Source organism: Dermochelys coriacea, chromosome 14, assembly GCF_009764565.3.
Source record: "Dermochelys coriacea isolate rDerCor1 chromosome 14, rDerCor1.pri.v4, whole genome shotgun sequence".
NCBI lineage: Eukaryota > Metazoa > Chordata > Testudines > Dermochelyidae > Dermochelys > Dermochelys coriacea.
This window is the reverse complement of record NC_050081.1, coordinates 6,519,116-6,541,552: the sequence shown is the minus strand read 5'-3', so window position 1 is coordinate 6,541,552 and position 22,437 is coordinate 6,519,116. Positions and strand designations below refer to the sequence as shown.

Sequence of the window (22,437 nt, the reverse complement as noted above, 5' to 3'; positions counted from 1 at the left end):
GATTTTTTCCATAGTTTGTTTTTAGTTAGCTTTTTTTGTTGGTACCCAAAGACCTTTGGGTGTTGGCACCACATACATGAGAATATTTTATTATTATTTATCACAATTATGAATGCGACTCTGTTTGCTGCATGGCCCCTAATGATTTACACAAATTCCTGGAACCCATATTGTGCGAAGTGAACGGAAACCTTGCAGCTGTGCATTCCTTAAGTGAAAAGTGCAGTCCAGTTCCAGTCTGTTTCTTAGCAATAAGTCAAGCCTGTGCAATCTATGGAACAGCTTGGCAGCCACGTAAAACTGTCTGACTGTTAGAACAATTTGTTGCTAATTTATTCTGGGTCCTACCCTGAAGTCCTGTCTCCAGTAAACCCCCATCCCTACATTTCCAATATTTGCCAGTTGGCTTCACTGAGTTTTGACTGTGAAGACTTCAAGATTGGAGCCTTAGGAGCACTTCTGACTCTTTGAAAATTACAATATATTTTTTACTCAGCAATTGCAGAACATTCAGATCATTTTAAAGAGGAGGCAAACAAGCAGCAGACTGGGATTTGGCTGAAGTAATGAATTCAGCTCTTCACAGCCTCATTAGGTATAAATTTCTCCCTGGAACCGAATTAAAATACCTGAATATCCATCTTTCAGCCCCCTTTGTGAAGCTTGATGACAAACAATGAGTCACTCTATTTTATAATTACATAAATGTTAACTTTTTTTTTTAATTTTTTTTTTTTTTTAAAAGACACACATTTGGGGCCAGATCCTAAACTTTCCATCTGGCTACTTTGGGTTGCGCAGACCACACAGAACAGCCAGGAGCCTGGACTAGATGAGCAGCAGGGGATTCCCAAGGTATACAGCAGCATATCCCAAAGTGCAGGTTGTGCTGGACTGGGGGTAGAGAGCCATGAAGGTGTATGGAGTAACCTGCGTAGGTTGTAAACACACATGGCATGGGTACAAGGGGATCAGGGGATTACATTTTTCTGAAAGGGGAGGGAATTAGTCTTCAAAAGTCTGAGATATGCTGGCATGGGGAAAAGGCAGCATAGTGGGAATGGGGAACAGATGGGAGGAGGGCCAAGAGTGGAGTGCACTGCGTTGCAGCTGATCCTTACCTGTGCAATGGCTTTAAGGGCTCAGAACAAACCAGCCTGTCCAAGCGCTGCCCTTAGGCTGTTCTAACTTGCACTTGCACTGGTTTCACCCCTGGCTGCCCCCAGGAATGGGGAAGGTATATTGCAGCCATCTTTACCCCATTTTCTGTCAGTTGCACAGGGAGTATGATGGGCGGTCTCACTGTCCGGCTAGAAGAGCTGAAGTTAAGGACTAACTCTTGAGAATATGCTCCTGACTCTTAAGGCAGGCCCCATTGCTGGCAATCACTTACCCTGCGGTTGCTCTCTCTCCTCCATTATACTTCCCCCATTGATCTCCTGGTTTATCTTCTCTTCGGTCTCTCCCTCCACATTGCTGACAAGCTCCCCTGAGCTGAATAGCAGCCCATCCGTATATGCCGGCTGCTTGGTTGGCGTTCGTTTTTTCCTGATTTCTTTTTGCTCACTCCAGGGGTCCCTGATAAAAAAAAAAAGAAAAAAAAGTAAAATAAAAACGTGCTATTGCTAGAGTGGGTTAAATATCTGTAATCAAACCCGGGACTGATCATCACAGCCAGCTGGAGAAAATGTGAAACCCAAACGGATCAGAATCATCTTACCTACAAAAAATCATAGAATACCAGGATTTGAAGAGACCTCAGGAGGTCAATCTAGTCCAACCCCCTGCTCAAAGCAAGACCAATCCCCAATTTTTGCCCCAGATCCCAAATGACCCCCTCAAGGATTGAACTCACAACCCTGAGTTTAGCAGGCCAATGCTCAAACCACTGAGCTATCCCTCCCCACAAAGGATGTGGGGAGCTCCATTACAGGAGCCATTGGGAACAGGAAGTTACTGTTGAGAATAATCTTGAATTGGGAAGGGGGCTGGATTACTGTACTTGATGACCTTTTCCATTTATGATTTCTATGGCTCACACCATGGTCACAGATAGTCATATTAACCCTGTTTCTATAGAAGGAAAAGGCAATGCTGTGACTGAGTTAAGTGGTGCTAGATGCCATACAGAATATAGAAAGATCTGCCTCACGTGTTATTCTATATGATAATAAGATATCTGGCCATACTGGCAATGCGGAGTGTGGCAGGGATTCCTAAAGACAGAGCTCTGTGAAAAAGAGAAAAGTATCACCCCAACTGTGTTAACAGTCTTTTGCCATATCAGCCCAGGTCATTTCACAGCCTGAAAAGTTCACTTTTCATTAAACGCATTGAAATGGAAAATTCAGCACAGTTTGACACAAAAATTCATCTTCACTAGAATGAAACTTCACATGTCCAAAACCAGTGGGTTTCCTCAAAGATACTATTGCACAGAAATCCATGACATTGCCCCCTGCCCCATCTGGACCAGTTCCATATAATCGAACCCAAATGTGAAAATCTCAAATACTGCGAATGTCACTGCAAATATTTCACATGATTGTAAGTAGCTGTGTGGCCAAAGTAGGAGCACTATAGAAGTAGAAATTCAACTGTGTAAGCTACGGAAGAAATTCAACTGTGTAAGCTACGGAAGAGGTTAAAACCACTACAGAAGACAGTTCCAGCTCAATAGTAAACTGGATTTATTGGTTTAATTTTACGGACACTAGTCAGATAACGATGCCTTTGAACAATAGTAGCAATGCTTGAGCTGCTGAGTCTAATCTTGACCTAACAAGTAGTTTTAAAACTGGCCTATTAACTGGAATGGTGTGACACTTGGTTTATACCTAAAAAGAAAAGGAGTACTTGTGGCACCTTAGAGACTAACAAATTTATTAGAGCATAAGCTTTCGTGAGCTACAGCTCACTTCATTGGATGCATTTGGTGGAAAAAACAGAGGAGAGATTTATATACACACACACAGAGAACATGAAACAATGGGTTTATCATACACACTGTAAGGAGAGTGATCACTTAAGATAAGCCATCACCAGCAGCAGGGGGGGGAAAGGAGGAAAACCTTTCATGGTGACAAGCAAGGTAGGCTAATTCCAGCAGTTAAAAGAATATCAGAGGAACAGTGGGGGGTGGGGTGGGAGGGAGAAATACCATGGGGAAATAGTTTTACTTTGTGTAATGACTCATCCATTCCCAGTCTCTATTCAAGCCTAAGTTAATTGTATCCAGTTTGCAAATTAATTCCAATTCAGCAGTCTCTCGTTGGAGTCTGTTTTTGAAGCTTTTTTGTTGAAGTATAGTCACTCTAAGATCTGTGATCTAGTGACCAGAGAGATTGAAGTGTTCTCCAACTGGTTTTTGAATGTTATAATTCTTGACGTCTGATTTGTGTCCATTCATTCTTTTACGTAGAGACGGTCCAGTTTGGCCAATGTACATGGCAGAGGGGCATTGCTGGCACATGATGGCATATATCACATTAGTAGATGCGCAGGTGAACGAGCCTCTGATAGTGTGGCTGATGTGATTAGGCCCTATGATGGTATCCCCTGAATAGATATGTGGACAGAGTTGGCAACGGGCTTTGTTGCAAGGATAGGTTCCTGGGTTAGTGGTTCTGTTGTGTGGTGTGTGGTTGCTGGTGAGTATTTGCTTCAGATTGGGGGGCTGTCTGTAAGCAAGGACTGGTCTGTCTCCCAAAATCTGTGAGAGTGATGGCTCGTCCTTCAGGATAGGTTGTAGATCCTTGATGATGCGTTGGAGAGGTACCAACATTCCACACAAAGATGGACTACGAGCCGTCAGGAACAGTATCCCCGATACTGTCACGGCTAACCTGGTGGCTGAACTTTGTGACTTTGTCCTGACCCATAACTATTTCACAATTGGTGACAATGTATACCTTCAAATCAGCGGCACTGCGATGGGTACCCGCATGGCCCCACAGTATGTCAACATTTTTATGGCTGACTTAGAACAACGCTTCCTCAGCTCTCGTCCCCTAATGCCCCTACTCTACTTGTGCTACATTGATGACATCTTCATCATCTGGACCCATGGAAAAGAAGCTCTTGAGGAATTCCACCATGATTTCAACAATTTCCATCCCACCATCAACCTCAGCCTGGACCAGTCCACACAAGAGATCCACTTCCTGGACACTACGGTGCTAATAAGCGATGGTCACATAAACACCACCCTATATCGGAAATCTACTGACCGCTATTCCTACCTACATGCCTCTAGCTTTCATCCAGATCATACCACTTGATCCATTGTCTACAGCCAAGCGCTACGATATAACCGCATTTGCTCCAACCCCTCAGACAGAGACAAACACCTACAAGATCTCTATCATGCATTCCTACAACTACAATACCCACCTGCTGAAGTGAAGAAACAGATTGACAGAGCCAGAAGAGTACCCAGAAGTCACCTACTACAGGACAGGCCCAACAAAGAAAACAACAGAACGCCACTAGCCATCACCTTCATCCCCCAACTAAAACCTCTCCAACGCATCATCAAGGATCTACAACCTATCCTGAAGGACGAGCCATCACTCTCACAGATCTTGGGAGACAGACCAGTCCTTGCTTACAGACAGCCCCCCAATCTGAAGCAAATACTCACCAGCAACCACACACCACACAACAGAACCACTAACCCAGGAACCTATCCTTGCAACAAAGCCCATTGCCAACTCTGTCCACATATCTATTCAGGGGATACCATCATAGAGCCTAATCACATCAGCCACACTATCAGAGGCTCGTTCACCTGCGCATCTACCAATGTGATATATGTCATCATGTGCCAGCAATGCCCCTCTGCCATGTACATTGGCCAAACTGGACAGTCTCTACGTAAAAGAATGAATGGACACAAATCAGACGTCAAGAATTATAACATTCAAAAACCAGTTGGAGAACACTTCAATCTCTCTGGTCTCTCGATCACAGATCTTAGAGTGACTATACTTCAACAAAAAAGCTTCAAAAACAGACTCCAACGAGAGACTGCTGAATTGGAATTAATTTGCAAACTGGATACAATTAACTTAGGCTTGAATAGAGACTGGGAATGGATGAGTCATTACACAAAGTAAAACTATTTCCCCATGGTATTTCTCCCTCCCACCCCACCCCCCACTGTTCCTCTTTTCCACCAAATGCATCCGATGAAGTGAGCTGTAGCTCATGAAAGCTTATGCTCTAATAAATTTGTTAGTCTCTAAGGTGCCACAAGTTCTCCTTTTCTTTTTGCGAATACAGACTAACACGGCTGCTACTCTGAAACCTCTGATATTCTTGTTAACTGCTGTAATTAGCCTACCTTGCTTGTCACCATGAAAGGTTTTCCTCCTTTCCCCCCCCTGCTGCTGGTGATGGCTTATCTTAAGTGATCACTCTCCTTACAGTGTGTATGATAAACCCATTGTTTCATGTTCTCTGTGTGTGTGTATATAAATCTCTCCTCTGTTTTTTCCACCAAATGCATCCGATGAAGTGAGCTGTAGCTCACGAAAGCTTATGCTCTAATAAATTTGTTAGTCTCTAAGGTGTCACAAATACTCCTTTTCTTTTTGCGAATAAAGTTAAAGCAGACTGTTCTCGCTATGTAATAGTCACGTCTGTCTGAAGCTGTCCACTGAGATTATAGATAGCAAATAAAATAGACTAAGGTAATGTATGGCCACTCATTTCTCTTCTGAAAAGGAAATTCCTTGGGTCAGATTCACTACAGGGGCATAAGCAGGCACAGGTCCACTGACGGCCACGGAGTTGAGCCAGCTTACGACAGCCCAGAGTCCAAAGCTTCCTGACAGGCTGGAAGCCACGACAAAGTCATACACTTTATCCATTCCCACGGCCCTGAAAGAATTCAGATTCTCCATCCAATAGTCATACACCGCCGGCTAAATGACTATGCTTGCTGGGTGAGGCAAGCTGGCATAAGGCTCCTGAGCCCAGCATGACTCCACGGGTGGTTAGCTTGGTCCCCGGCCAACGCAGTGAAATTGGAAGGAAGTATGTGGCTTCTCTTTGGTACTTTGTGGTTTGACCATCTGCAGGGAGCTTGAGTAGGCGAGCATGTCCCTCTTTCTGCCCATCCCCTCCTCCATACCAGGCCAACAGCTAAGGAGCAGTGATAGTCTTTATCGCTATAATAAATGACACTTCTATAGAGCTTGCCATCCGAGGATCTCAAAGCACTGGCAAGCCTGCACTTGGAAAACGAAAACTTTTTTAAATCAGTGTTTCCATTAGATGCCTATTTTTCTAGGGTAACCCATACCTTCCCTCCCATCTCCCCCAACTTTTGCTTTGGCCTGAAACGTACTGGTACATGGCCAGAGAGAAATGTTTGCTGAATACAGTTGGCGGGGGGGGGGGGGGGGGGAGAGGAAGGAAAAGTACATTCATGTCATTTTTAAGATGCAAGATCACAAAAAGCTAAAAAATAGACTTTTGTGGTTTCTGAAGCCATTTGGCATTCCTGGGTGGGAGTTGATGAGGCTCTGGGTTTTTGTTATTATTTAGACATCCTTACATTTTGCAGGGCTATTTCTCTTCAGTGTGGGTATGTGTGGGTAGTAAAGCAGAGGGTATTTTTGGGGATAAAAAAACAAAGTTAAAAATGGCCTGGTTATCGAGTTTAGAAAAGTGCTTATTGCATGTGCAACCACTTGTTTTTTTTAAAAAAAGAGCTCAAATTTGCTGTAGATTTTGAGGATGTGGACATGCAATACCAAAACACAATGAAGTATATATGGGAAAACAACTGAAGCAGGATCCTCTTGAGCTGAGATCCTGAAGAATAGATATATTTCATACTTCATTACGCATTTCCTGATTTATGTTAGTTTGTATCTAGTACTGTGGGTTTGTACAAGAGTCAACTAAACCTGGTAGGCTCAGGTTGGATTGTTTCAAGGTTGCTCAGATAAAGGTCCACACAAACAAAGAACTCTCGGCTGAAGTCATTGAACTCACAAACTCAGAGAGCAGTGTCGGCCCAATATGCTGGGCTCTGATGGTCATCATATAAGTTTTAGTAACTGTTGCACCAAATTCAATTCTTGTCGGTATCTAGCTATACTTCGAACCCCATCTTCAGTGCTGAAGGATTGTCACTAAATCCTGCATGCTTAGAAGAGAATCCTATTCACTAGCATCAAGGGTTAAGCGGTTTTTGACCTCTCTGTCTCTGTCCCTATTAGTGCCCAGCATACTTCTAATCTGTCCTAGGACAATTGCTGTGGATCTTATTCCTCCTGATTCAGGCTATGTCTACACTACTGCAGTTGATGAGGCTCTGGGTTTTTGTTATTATTTAGACACCCTTACATTTTGCAGGGCTATTTCTCTTCAGTGTGGGTATGTGTGGGTAGTAAAGCAGAGGATATTTTTGGGAAAAAAAAAAAAGTTAAAAATGGCCTGGTTATCGAGTTTAGAAAAGTGCAGGGTTTTGAAGACCCGCTAAATCGACGGCAGACTCCAGTACTCCAATAGGAACAAGAGGAGTAAGATAAATTGACGGGAGAGCATCTCCTGTCAACCCAGCGTGGTGTAGACACCACAGTAAGTCAACCTAAACTACGTAGCTGGAGTAGCGTAACTTAGGTTGACTTACCGCGGTAGTGTAGACATATCCTCAATGTTGACTCAATGTCAGTCCAGTAAGTCAAGGATTATTTCACTTTTCTGTTTCTTTCTCCCAGCATTGGACAATTAAACACTATCTTCTCAAACGGTAACGGTCAACGGATCAAGTTGTGGGCTCAGTTACACTGGTGCGTAAATCCAGAGTGACTCTGCTAATTTCAGTAGGATCACTCTGGATTTACACCAGTGTAACTAAGAGTAGTGTTTGATCCATAGTTTTGATATCAGACAAAACTTAGAGAAAAACAGTTACTCGATCAGATTTTGAAAGAGAAATAAATAACTACGCTTCATTCTCCCAGTAGCACTGCAATGCAGTGTGACACTTTCCTGAAGGAGATATTCTTATGGCTTCAGGGACTTGTGCTCAGATGCTGGACAAATCTCTCTTGACCAGAGGTGACACAGTTATAAGAGATGCACATTCTTTATTTGTCAGGTTCAAGCACTTATTAACTATTGACTCTCAGGTATTCTCTGATCTGAACTTCTAAAAAAACAAAAACATTAAGATTTCTTTTTTCCTGGTCCCAAAGTACATACTGACTTATCTAACAAGTGCATCCCATTTGATATTCTCTTTACCCATTAATCCTTTCAAATGGAGGAAAAAGGACTTTAAATTTCCAGTTAACTCTTTTTGTTCAACTAATGCTTCCTTGTTAAAACCTTAATATAGCTAGTTTTCCTCTCGGGTTCATTAATATTTGATTAGTCATCTGGAAGGTCATGGATGTTTATCGATAATAGCAGAGAGATGATTGTCTTCCAAAAATTATAATATCTGTAGAATAATTAGGCATTCTTGATAACAGTTAGACACAGATCTTTATTTACTCTTTTGCTGTGAGTGGAAGTTAATTTTGTTTGGCTATGAAAGAATTAATCCCAACCTCTTCACAGGGTAGGTTTGTCCAAAGCTTCTTTGGTATAATTTTTCCTATCTGACTTTTCCTTGGTGAACACAATGCTTTTTTTTCTGGGTGAAACAATAGGATTTGTGGAAAAAAACTTGAAGAACTTAGTATAATAGGCCTGACTTTTGGTGAACATTGTTGATCTGAGTCCTCTGTTGTTTTTGTGGACTGGAGGGAGATTGAAAAATCTGGCACTTTACAAAATACTGTTTATAGCTTTGGCTATTAAGAAAAGCTGGAATTGAGTCATTTACAAAGCATTGATAACCTTTTCAGAGCTCCCGTCTGCTTCAAATTAACAGTGTTTATTTTCTTTGCCTCTGGTTCTAGCTCAGTGTAATCAGTTGACAAATCTTCAGCGACTTTAGTTAGGAGCACGTTTGAAAGGTATGTCTGGTCTGTTGCTTACACATGCAAAATTTTCAAAAAAGATTTACTTTTACTACTTCCTTGTACGTTCCTCCCGGTTGCTAGTTTACTGAATGTACCCTGTACAAGGACTAGATTTATAGAGCAACTGCTTCGCCTTTGGAGAAGACTCTGAATGCAGATTATTCCAGGAATCAGCGACAGAAATGCTGTCAGGGGCCATAGTTTCTTGGGCAAGGCTGGCAGGGGATATGTAGTTGAAACAAGAATTACTGAGGTCACTCGGTATGGGAGTATGGTGATTCCAGAGAGATTTTTAAATCAAGGCACAAATTGGTAAAGCTTTACAATGATGGCTTTTTTCCCATCCTGGACTCAGGTGCCTTTCAGCCAGCATGCAGCCCTTGGCTGTGTCTGTGCTGAGCTTCTTTGGCAAACATTTCCTTCTGCAGCTAACACAGCTGCAGCTCCTTTCTTGTAGAGAGCCTTACTGTGTACATGGCTCTCACAGCCACTGGTGTTTTGAGTGCAGTGTCATTTTGACTTGCTCTGAGAGCAGACTTGTTAAAAATATGACCTTGCCAGTGCTTCCACTGTTGTTAACGCGACTGGAATGGCACTGATGTGAGCAACAGTGGGAAATTTTTGTCCCCCCCCCCTCCCCCAGAACCCTTTGTGTAGACTGCTCTTGAGCATCAGCAGGAGAAGAGTAAAGGGTGTCAGGGGAGGCTGCTTTCAGGGGGACAAGTGTTGCCAATGCTCATGATTGATTTCATGATTTTTCTTTGTTTCCCCATAAAGCACCAGCTCCTGGAGTCATATGATTACATAATAATCTCAGCTTTCATTAAAAAACAGTATGTTTCTAGTCCTTGTGGTTGAGGAGAAAAGGTTGAAAATATGAACCTTTAAAGGTGCCGGTACAAAAAGTGAAAGAACCCCAAATGTATCATTTTAATAATCTCAAGGTTTTTATGTCAAGCTCATGATTGGAGAGAGGGGGAAGAGTAAGATTAACTCAGATGAGTTTAACTGACACTGTGGGATCAAGCTGATGAAAGAGGATTTTCTCACCTACCCTATTAAAGCTCTCCTCAGCAGGTCATCACATCTGCAGAGCATCCTCTCATTTACCAGCTTCTTTAAGTAGGAGATTTTCTGTATTAATCTTTTCATAGCTCTCCCACACCCCACAGGATGTGCTGTGGCTAAATCCTAGAATTTTAGTTAGGCAGGCATGCTAACACCTTTTGATACGTAGGCTAATTAACAAAACTATTGTTAACTGCCTTCCAACTGCACACCCCTAATTGTCACCTCCCACCCCACACTGAAACCCATACTGGGTATCATTAAACAATTACGAATTACAAATTCAATAGGGACCCCATCCTGAAAGAAATATTTCCTGAACCTTTTCTTCTGGCCTTCAAACAATCCCCCAACCTCACCAAGCTCATCATCAGAAGCAAGTTCCCTGCAGACCAGGACCCACCAACACAAAGGGGCACCAGACCCTGCCAGAACAACAGATGCAAAACCAGCAGCCATAGCTCCACTGTTACAATGATCAACACCTTCCCACAACACACCTTTCCGGATTCCTGGGTCCTACATGTGCCTATCACAATATGTGGTGTACTCACCCAGTGCACAAATGCCCCAGTAACCACTATGTGAGTGAACCCAGACACTCACAATGCTCTCGAATGAATTCACACAGAAACATAATAAAAGAAAAACATCCTGTCACCCATAGGCCAACGCTTTCCCCAGAATGAGCAATCCCCCTCTGACCTCAGTCTTTGTCCTCAAAGGAAACCTGCACAATGCCTTCAAAAGATGAGCTGGGGAGCTGAAATTCAATCTTTGCTAGACGCTAAAAATCACGGTTGCAATAATGACGCTGGATTTATGGCTTATTCTGACACTCTTTTTGGTCGTATGACTGCAGGGGTATTAATGGGCCATGTCACCTTGAACGGTCCTTTAGATTGTGTATTAACCACTTATGCTAAACAATCTGTTCCACCTTGTATTCAGCTGTGACACTCTGAGTCCCTTCCCCAGACCTGAGGAAGAGCTGAGTGTAGCTTGGAAGCTTGTCTCTTTCACCCACTGAAATTGGTCCAATAAAAGATATTGCTTTATCCACCTTGTCTCTCTAATATCAAAACTAGCCCACATTTGCCAAGTCTACTTTAGCTGTTATACAGACTCCCTATCACAGCTTGAATAGCCTTAACATTAAAATTAAAGCATTTTAATATGCCTTAGCATGATATATATAATTTAATCTTGCACCAGGCCAGTAGTTACAGGTCAACAGTGATGAAGAAGGGAGGAGAGAACTTTATAATTTCGCATCTGTGATACAGGTAGGGTGCTGAGGAGAAGATCAAAAGAGATGGGAAGGACCATCTGGAGCCAAAGAGTATGAGACCTAGTGTCACCCAAGGCACCCATGGTGATGAGTTTACATAAGAATTTATATGGAATAGAAGCAAAGAGTCTCTTTGCAACCTGCACCTTCATCCCCCTAACTGCCCAAACTTGCCTCCAATCCCTTAATGGGAAGCACCCCAGCCAGACCAAACGAGCTGACAAATCAGCCCCTTCCACAACTGGTATTGTGCAGGTTAGCCAAGGCTAACCGAGTTCCCCGTACATATGACTTAGTACAGGCTCCACAAATCCCAGGGCCAACCTTGCCCTTCAGACTGTCCAGGTCAGTATCTATTTGAATTTCTTGCTAGGTAAGTGTTGGTCATGACAATGAGATGCACTGGGGATAGAGGAGGGATAACATGTTCTCAGAAATTCCTCACAGTAATAGCCTTAGAAGTGATCCATCTTGGGCTGGAAACTTACTTGGGGTGGGCGAACGTTGATGGATTTTTCAAGTCCCATCTCTTTTCCTGCCCAAAGGTTCCCACAAATTTCCCATCTGGGGTCCACAGTCTGGCGCTTCTGTCCGAGGAGCCGCTCAGGATGAATGAATCTGAACCTAACATGAAGTGCTCAACACTCACCACAATGCTGTTATGGGCTCTCCAGCTACACAGTAAGGGAGGCTTTTCCAGAGAGCCCTGGGACAATGGACACAGGAGAAAGAGATTCAGATAGCTGGCCACTAATCATAACTTTAAAAAAATCCCAACAGAGAAAGCAGAATCCACGTCACATGAATGGAACCTAGGCCGTGGGATTGATCCAGGTCAATAAGGCTTCAGGTAAGAAGTGGGGTTATTCATGTGAGTGATGCATTTCGTTGGGTCTGACCTACCTTAGATAAAGGGGGAGGAGTTATATAACAGTTTTTTTTCTGTATTTTATCATCCTAAAACCATCAGCGCAAAAACCATCCTGTATTAATTCCTGACTAATTATCCTGAAGAGATTCAGCCTTTGACCTTGTGTCCGATATACTTGGCATGGATTAATGAAACATTTCACACCCAATCTCATCATTTAATTAGAAAAGGAAGACAGGAAAAACTGAATGCTCCCAGCAGCTAATATGAATTTCCAAAGCAGTGACCAGTCCCTGCTTCCAGAATGAAGATCCTCATTACCTTTAAAAATGGAGAATAATGAGCCCAATCTTGTCCTTACTCAGGCGAGACTACCTTGGGCTTAATTAGGATGTGTGAGGGAGATAAGGGTGAAGTTAAAAAGTGAACGCTTGGACAGTAGCACCATTGGGACATGTACACAGTGAACCTAAAGTAACTATGAACTCAGCATGGTAACTGCCCTTCAACCGCCCTTCCCACCTTTCTTCTCTCTGCTATTAATTGACTTCATGTATGGGATCAGGAATGGAATCTTATTTGTTCTGTAAAACACTTAGTACACTGTATGTATTGTATGTACTGTATAAATCATTGTTAATAACACTATGTGACTGGCTCCGTGGAATACTCCAGCTGTGGTGTTAGTAAGATGCTTATCGCTCTAAGTAACTTGTTTACTTAGCAGGTTTAATAATTGTATCACTTGCTGTCTGCATGTGCTGAGTCTATAAGCCCCAGCATTGGAGATTTGTAAGGGAAGCAATCCCGGTGCTCAGCTCATGTTATTAGCTGAGTCAGCAAGATAGGAGCACATTAGAGGCTGAGCTGAACTAATCTTATTTTTTTTGCAGGCAACATGGGCTTTTGTCTCTCCAGTTTTCTTCATAAAGATTTTTTTTTAATCATGGAGTCCATTCAAGGAAATCAACAATCTTTGCTTTCCTGCCAGAGATGTAAGTGAATGTAGCAGACATATTTGGGGGGGATGCCTGAAGGCCATATTTAAGATGGTGACGCTACAACTACCATGGCCAAATTTCATGCTTACAAACTAGAAGTTCAGGGAAACCCCAGGAGTTCCTGTTCAGGAAGAATGGACCAGTGGTTAGAGCATTAGCTTGGGAAACTCAGGACCAATTCCCTGCTTCAACAATGTCTTCCTGTGAGAGCCTGGGCAAGTCTCTCTGTGTCTCAGTTCCCCCTCTGTAAAATGGTTCACTGGTAATGGGAGCCATATGGCATAGACATATTGAGCTTTCCCCACCAACCCCTTTGGCCAGTGGAGCTGTCCTGATCTCACATATATACATTCATACATATAGAGAGGCCTCTAATCTGCAGTTCTGTATCAATAGTCAGTAGGACTGACAAGCTAATTGGGTCAGAACAGCAATCACAAAACCCTGGGGCCTCGAAATGTGAGGGCTAGAATAGTAATGTGTTCTTTACATTATTCATGGGTGATGAAGGGTTAGAACATGCTGAGAACATTCTGGCTTGGGAACATTAACCACCTGGTGAAATGTTTTAGTAGATTCATAGAGTCCAAGGCCAGAAGGAACCATTGTGATCATCTAGTCTGACCTCCAGTCTAATGCAGGCTAGAGAACTTTCGCACAGTAATTCCTAGAGCAGATCTCAAAGGAAAAACACCTAATCTTGATTTAAGAAAGGTCAGTAATGGAGAATTCATCACCATCCTTGGTAAATTGTGAATGACTTTCACCGCTAACGAAGTCCTGTGGGTTGAGAACAGTGCTGAAGCAATAGTTCTTACCAGGCTTTCTGGGTGATGGCTAGGTGGTCCAGAGGCTCGCTGAGCAGAAGGAGCAATAGGACTGATAAATGACAGGGTGGTAACTATAACTAAACCCTTCCCATGAAGCTCCTGGCAACAGCTTACTTCACTTCAGAGTCTGGTCTAGTGATTCCAAACCCATGGATAATTCTCAAGCTACTGTAGCTACTATTGGTTGTCACTGAAACTTCTGGAACTTTTCTTCCAGACCTCTGTGAAGTCACCAACTCGCTGCCAGGCTTCTCTTATTCAGGCACCATGCACAAAAATGTCTGTGTCCTGACCTGTGGGAGGGGCTTAGCCACCCGAAATGGTGGTAATAGCTGGATGGGCTAGGCATGTGTGTGCTTGCAAGTGTGCATGTGTTAGACCTGAGGGATCTTAAACACAAAGGGATCCGCTGGTAATTCAGTGAATCACATCTAGTCATGGGCAGGCTCTTTACTTAATTATTATTATTTATTGTGAATTGACAATGTCTTGTTGGGATGATGAGGCTGTGCAAAACCAGAGGAAAAAGTGTTCCCTGCCTGAAGGATCTGATAACCTAAATCAAACAGACAGCTCAACTTCTAGGGATGCGGATATTTTAGCAAATATATTGTAACAATCCACGAGCACCAAAAACATTTGTCATTCTGCTGCACACCAAGGGTACTCAGAACTTCATGGCATCTGTGCTAGTGGCAACAGAATATCTGTTTTCCTGGAATTAAAAGTTCAGGTCTTTGCCAGCTGATGTACAGGTGAATCTCTGCAAACTGTGAGCAGTGCAGTTCCTATGACAAACAGCTAGGAAGTTCTGATCCCATCTAACGGTGTGTACACCCACACCCGTGTGTGTGTGCTTGCCAGTTCATAAAAACCTAAACAATGCTTGTTGAGTTATCACTGAATGACCTGGGCAGAAAATGTGAAAATAGAGGTTGAACCAAATCATAAAATTTGGATCTGGATTCTGCTGGGGGCGGGCTGGAACAATTTGTATAATGAGGGTGCTGAGAGCCATTGAACCAAACTGTAAACCCTGTATATAATGGAAGCCACTTCAAGCTGGGGGGTGCAGTAGCACCCCCAGCATCCCTCATTCCAGCATCTATGGATTCTGCCCCAGTATAGGGCACTGGGGTTTGGATTCAGTGATTTCAGGCCCATTGCTAGTTTTGAAGAGATGTTTGGAGGACCTTTGGCTCACCAGGAGAGAATGACAGCTCCAGGAATAAAGGGTGGCAGGGAAGCCCTAAGATGGATAATAGAGACTCTGGAAGTACCTATTCAAGTTTGCCTAATGCCTGCCAGAGACATTAAAAAGATGCCTGACGTGGTCTTGCTCAAAGAAGCGAGCAATGCCCTTGACAAGTGAAGCACCGTGGACATGAACTCCCTAGGGATAATTAGGAAATAAATAACACCACACATGAACATGGTAACCCAGTGAACTGCTTTGTTCCTACATGCCAAGGCCATTTCCATATACCGAGACTGAAGCGTCAAGATTTACCTGAGTTCTAGGGGACAGCCCATAATCTGAAATGTCCCAAACCTGGATGAATCCACATGTGTCTCCAGATACAAGAACACTGTTCATTTGATTGGTGGACAATCCAGTCACAGCCACATCCTCTGTAGCTGGGGCATAGTAAAAACCTGAAACAAGAGAGGATGAAGGGTAACACTTTCAAAAGCCTATTACACTGACACTGTGGACAGTGGCTTCATTAGGTAGCTCATCAGCAGCACTTCACTGAAAAGAGGATGAAAATTCTTTGTTCCTCTTCTAACTGCTCCTATCACACTGCTCCTATTACTAACACAGGAAAAGGCCTCTCTTGTGCACCATTAGAGCCACATTGGAGCACAGGTCTCCTCACACTGTGTCACACCTGTTATAATAAACAGATGCTATATTTAATACCTTATATCTATATAACAACTGTCGCCAGAAGAATACCAATGTGCTTGCATATATAAAATTAGTCATCCACTATTGAAATGCAGCCACCTCTGGGTTGGAATCTGGCCGCCACTCTGTGCTAACAACACTGGGTAAGAGTTCTTGTTGTTGTTTCCCCTTCAAGAGAGGAATATTGCCTTCAGTTTTGCCTGGAGTTTTTTTGGACAGTTATTCATGTTGGACTTTGGCAGAGAGCATGGGACCCACTCCAGAATGGCCAATATGCCTAGTGGTAGGATACTCACCTGGGATGTGAGACACATGATTTTGGAGCAGGGACTTGAATCGGGGTCTCCAACATGCCAGGTGAGCATCCAAATCACTGGGCTATAGATTCTCTCTCTCTTTGTCCCAATGAATATTTAGTTATTTATACAAAGCGGAACAAAAGAGAACTAGATAAATTCATGGAGGTTAAGTCCATTAATGGCTATTAGCCAGGATGGGTAAGGAATGATGTCCCTAGCCTCTGTTTGTCAGAGGTTGGAGATGGATGGCAGGAGAGAGATCACTTGATCATTACCTGTTAGGTTCACTCCATCTGGGGCACCTGGCACTGGCCACTGTCGGCAGACAGGATACTGGGCTGGATGGACCTTTGGTCTGACCCAGTATGGCTGTTCTTATGTAACAGCTCTAGCAGGAGTTATCTATAGACAGATGGACTCTCTAGTGTGGTTGGGACATGTGCCTGGGGTATAGGAGATCCAGGTGTGCGTCTGAACCACTGGGCTGTTGGCTATTCTGGGGATATTCTCTCTCTCTCTCTTTTTTGTGTGGGAAATTTTGAAATCTCTCAGTTTTGTTCTGATGTGGAACAAAGTCAAATTCTGAAATCTCACCATTTTTCATGAAACGGGAGCTCAGCATCTTGTAAGGCGTCTCTTGTAAGCCCAAAATCAAGGGCTACTTTAGAAAATATTGGCCTGATGGGTGTGTCCACCCAGCAGTGGGAGGTGCGATTCCGACTGCAGGTGGACGTAACATGCACCAGCTCGGCTTCAGATAGTGCCTCAAGATCACACTGCAGGGGCGGGGCTTAGCCTGAGGATGGACCCAGGAGGTTGGGCAGGACTGTACTTGGGCAACTAGCCTCTGCAACTGTGCTATTGTTAGGTGCTAGACTGAGCAAAGCTAGCACGTGTATGTCTACCTGCCCTAGGAATCACACCTCCCCGAAGCTATGTAGACGCATCCTTAGTGTCTCTGCGCAAAACCCTGACCCTACTGAAATTAATGGGCTTTTAGCCATTGACTTCAATGGGGCCAGGATTTTTCCCTCTGCGTGTCTGTTTGACTCACTGTTACTGGTAGTCAGCACAGATGGAAATTCCTCAGCTGCAGAGGGTTTCATTTTCGGTAACAGCTCACCATGTACAATTGCAGCTGCCCGGATTGCCATTTCCCACCCATGAACTCTGTGCTCCCTTTTATACTTGGCTAAAATGATCTGTTTAGTGAGGGTGGCTGTGCACTGAATAGCACTGCTGTGTCTTTTTGCATGGTAATTTGTTGTACGTTCCCTGGAGTTAGTTTAAGGCTTGCTCTTTGGTTTTCGTTTTTGTAGTCCGTCCCCCCCACCCCACCCACAGGGATACTAAAGTGGCTCACTGAAAAAAACAAAACAAAACCCAGCCCAACCCCAATCACTGGGAAAATACATTTCCCAAGAGAAAGGGTTTGGATATCTTGTTTTTAAAGCTTTTCTCATGTCCCGTTTGGAAGCTTTTCTTTTTAGCTAGCATTTTGGTTTTATAAATAACATACATTTTCCAATTGTTCTTAGTGCCAGTATCTGAAGTTCCAATAACTGGAATATTGGCACAATAGGAAGGAGAGAGAATAAATAAGCATCAGATACATTCCTGCTGATAGACCAGGGAAGAGTTTGGCTCTTTGGGCCAAATCCTCATTCCAATGTAGTTGATGGATGTTGTGCTTTTAATTCCAAAGGGATTGTGATTTGGTCCAATAACTTCTTATGCCTCTCAGTAGGACTATGGTTATAGCATATGTTGCCAGAATCCTTCTGAGAGAAAATTTCTGGAACAACAGATCAGTTAAAGATCCGAACACACCAATGAACATGGATCAGCTTAATTACAATTCAGATTTCAGTCAGATGCCACCTGCAAGGCCTTTAACACTAAGGCCTTGTCTACACTAGCACTTTTGTCGGTATAACTTATATCACTCAGGGGTGTGAAAAAACACACCCCTGAGTGACACAACTGAGACCGACAGAAGCGCTGGCGTGGACAGCGCTACGTCGGTGGGGAGAGAGCTCTCCCCTGGGCACAGAGCGGCTACATGGGAGGTCTTACTGCGGCACAGCTGCATTGGGACAGCTGTGCCGCTGTAAGGTCTCTAGTGTAGACATGGCCTTAGCCCTGGTCTACACGACAAACTTATGTCGGTACAACTACGTTGCTCCAAGTTGTGGAAAAATGATACCTCTGAGCAACGCAGTTATACCGACCGAACTCCCGGTGTGGACAGTGCTCTGTTGACAGGAAGGCTTCTCTCGTTGACTGCCTCTCGGGGAGGTGGAGTACCTACGCCAAGGGGAGGAGCTCTTCCCATCGGCTTAGGCAGCGTCTTCACTAAGCACTACAGCGGCGGAGCTGCGCTGCTTCAGGGCTGTGAGTGTAGATAAGCCCTCAGTTACAATTAGCATCAGCTTTAGGAATAGGCGGGATAGGTGATCAACCAAAGCATTTCAGAGAGAACATCAGGGCTCCACACACTAGGGGATGAATTCGCCTGCAGGAAGAGACCCCTGCGCTCCAGAAGCCCCTTTACAGAGTACAGGCTGCGGAAGAAGCCAGCTAGCTAGAAGACTCCGTACTCCTGACTGTGGGTTGCAGGAGAAGAACAGCTAGCCAGAAGACACGTTCCCTTCTCTAACATGGGTTGGGCATGAGACATGGAGAGGATGGGAAGGAAAAGTAATAGTGTACAATCCAGGATTAATTACTTCAGGTTAGATGGAGGCGTCTCCCTTGTTTCTCTAGCACCAAACCAAGCCGTTTCTGCCACATCCTCATGGCTTGTTGGCCCACGGACCAAGAGGCCTGGAGGAGACATACACACCTTCAGGTCTCTAGATAGGCAGCAACGAGCTCTTAACACCTGCTCTCCATTGAAGTTAATAGCAAAACTCCCACTGACTTCAGCAAGCCAAGATTTCTCCACAGGCCACCAGGATCCAAACATCTAGCTGAAGTTATGATGACTTTCACAGGTAAGTCTTACCCAATTCCCGTTGTTCTGCAAGGATGCTCCACCAGCGAAGGTTCCCGGCATCAGAGCTCACAAGGATTGCACCGTCTTTTGAAACACCATCCAGGGATCGATGCTGGAGAAAGAGTAGTTTATCCACTGGAGGATGTGACCTAAAATTCAGTGAAGTAGATGTTCAGACCATCCCCAACCCTTTGTTTTCTTTAAAGTCCACCTGGCAGGTCAAAACACCCAACTTTTTAAAAAAGGGCTGGTTATTCCCATTGGAAAGGAGGGGAAAAGCCCAGAACTATAAATGCGGTTGCATTTGGGAATACTAATCACATTTTCCTGTGATTGCTTTCTTCACACAGACATAAATTAAGAAACCCCACACACATTTAATTGTTTTTATTTAACTATTCATGCCAATTTCTACAGGAGAACCCCCAAATAAATAACTGTCTGTATGTATTGGCTGTTAGACATCCAACAAACCTCTGCATTGACTTCAAAACTTGAGCTCCAGGCATCAGAGTGGTGGGAGCAAGAAGTGGCATGTGGGTGAACTGCTGTGCCCATGAAGATCCTGACTGAAGTCAGCGAGACTCTGTACCATCTCAGGGGCCTGCCCATGTGGAGCTCATGGCAGGATTGAGGCCTAGTGAGTATATATTTCATAGAAGTTGGCAATTTTTTGTTCAGTGGCAAAGGGATGGGGAATGTCTCCACAGCTGGTGGCTCGTGGTTGGGCGTTTCATATCACGTGGCTGATATTCCTAAACCAGGGGAAGAATTGCATTTGGCTCCTGTTCAAAACCTTTGCAAAGGGTGCAATTCTCCTCGGTGTCCCTATCAGCCCAGTAATATTTCCTTAACCCAAACCACTGGAAACACCGGGCCTGATCCAAAGCCCATTGAAGCAGACACACGTCTTCCCATTGATGTCAGGGAGCCTCGGACCTGGCCCATCGGTAGATTTTTACACTGAGCCAGGGATGGAAAATGAAGTCATGCTGCTGAAACTGCGTGGAGAGGAAGGCCCCGGGTGTTTGTTAAGGGTCAGATTCTGCCATCCCTGTTGAGGCTGGGTCCAGCTCATCTCAGCACAGTGCCAGTCTATATCTGCAGCAAATTGCAACATCCTCCTGCCTCTGGCTCAGCTGCTACACTGAGGATGGCTTCAGCCATTCCCCACCCCTTCTCAGTCAGATGCTGCTCAGGTGGCAGTAAGTGGGTTCACAAGCTCTGGGTATAGCCAGTGGAGGGGTGTAAGGGAGGTTCTTATTCCCATGGATGCATGGTGCCTTTTAACCCTGTATAGCATAGACCAAACCCATAAAAGCAGGCTTAAATTTAATGGACCCAATCCTGCAAACCATCTATGCTCAAAGTTCTTGTCAACATCTATGTCACGCAGGATTGGGCCCAATTTCCCCTCAGTGGGGCAGATCCTCTGGTGGCGTGAACGGTCATAGTTCCATTGAAGTCAGTGGTGCTAAGACACTCTATACCCGCTGAACAGCTGCACCAAGGGATTGAAACATGCCCGCTGCCCGGGTGCATTCCCAGATTTCACCATTCAAACATGCAGGCCCATGCAGTCAGGATAATGCTTATCACAGCTATAGCTGCTTGTTGTCTTCAAAGCACCTTGCAAACATTAATAGTGCTTAGGCTGGTGCTTACCTTTTGCGAGAAACCTTCACTGTTTGCTCAGCATGCTGACATGATCTCAGATAGAGAGAGCAATGCAGATTCTTTAGTGTCAAGCACCCGGTTTTCAAATGCGTTTTTAATAAATACCACCACCACCACCCACCCACCCACACCCAGCAGGTAAATCATGATAAGGAAGATAATCAAGGAGAATGTTGCAGGGAAATAAGACACCAACATTTTAAGCAGCAAGGCTCTAATAAAAATGCCCTCTCCTTTTCATGCTGTTTGTTAGAAGAAAAAAAACAACAACTTGGAAATGAAGCAATTCTAACATCTGAGCAAAGCCCATTACTTCCCCCAGCCCAGTTTAATGAAAAACTCACCATAAGTCATTAAAAGAAAATGATACCTTTCGGGCTGAGTCTGTCTGAGGTAGAGATACACACTCTGGGATTCCACATCCCACACGATAATTTCTCCATCGAAGCTGGCTGAAGCAAGAAGCCCAAGAGAAGGACAATAGTCTACAGTCAGGATGTCCTCTTTGTGCAGCTTCCCACCCTTCCAAGAAGGATGTGCAGTAACATATAGCGCCTACAAACAGGCAGAGAACAGAATAAAGCTCAGGTTTTACTAACTTGATTAATAAGACATACTGGGGCAAATTCAGTGTTGATGTGAGCAGATGTGGCTTCCTCTGACTTCAGTGAGGTTTTTACCCACTTACTCCAATGTCACTTCCATGGGTGTAACAGAAGGAACCGTCTTGTTCATTTAAACACAATCAACAACTAGTACCCTGTTTTTTAACAGGTGGCTATTCCCATTCCACTCCTCCTCCTTTACGCACCCCTGGTTCACAGAAATCATAAAGTACGATTTTCTGATTCCATCCCACTGTGAGCAATGTTTGATCCCGCAAAGCTACAAGTCCCATGACTTCAGCTTCTTCCACTACCTCCAGTTGGTGCAAGTTGTGGCCAGTCTGAATATGCCAGACCTGTTCAAAAGAAAATATATTTAGTTTTATCCACCCATAATGTTAGCCGTATCATATCCGGCCCCACAGCTATGGTGCCTGGTATCAGAAGGGGAAGAAAAGGCACAAAAGATGATAAATGAAGTCTCTGTCTCAAAGAGCAGACAGTCTAAAGATGTGCTGAACCAAAACTAGGTTCTGATCACATCTGAAAACTTCAGAGAAGTTCCTATTTGATTCCAGAGCAGAATATTGCAGCTTGGGCTATATGCTAATTGTCACACCATGTAGAGTCATCAGAGCTTTGCAATGATTGTTATAAAGGCTCTTAATATATGCAGTACGAGCAACATGATAATTCCTGTCTATCCATATTTAAGGCCATTGTAGTGAACTGAGAGTGTTTGACTGAAAATCCAACTCTGTTAGCAAATGGTGAGCATGTTAAGTGTGTTCTGCTGACTCACTGGGGCAGATGGGAATGTCACTCTAGAGAGAGGACCTCAGCTGTGAGCTGAGCCGACCTTGGGGAGGAACCCTGTGAACAGTCAAACCTCAGAGAT

The 22,437-nt window shown here is 44.0% G+C and overlaps 1 protein-coding gene across 1 annotated transcript in view; it reads right to left on the bottom strand.

Annotated features, from left to right (window-relative positions):
• The window catches only part of LOC119843189 (WD repeat-containing protein on Y chromosome-like), a 54,206-nt gene that overhangs the window by 11,071 nt on the left and 20,698 nt on the right, over positions 1 to 22,437 (bottom strand). Inside the window, exons 12-17 of the mRNA XM_038372202.2 lie at positions 21,746 to 21,895; positions 21,305 to 21,489; positions 19,267 to 19,406; positions 15,559 to 15,704; positions 11,835 to 12,052; positions 1,394 to 1,578 (exon numbers count right to left, since the gene is read on the bottom strand). Of these exons, the coding sequence (XP_038228130.1) occupies positions 1,394 to 1,578; positions 11,835 to 12,052; positions 15,559 to 15,704; positions 19,267 to 19,406; positions 21,305 to 21,489; positions 21,746 to 21,895 (1,024 nt within the window). The remainder of the gene's footprint in view (positions 1 to 1,393; positions 1,579 to 11,834; positions 12,053 to 15,558; positions 15,705 to 19,266; positions 19,407 to 21,304; positions 21,490 to 21,745; positions 21,896 to 22,437) is intronic.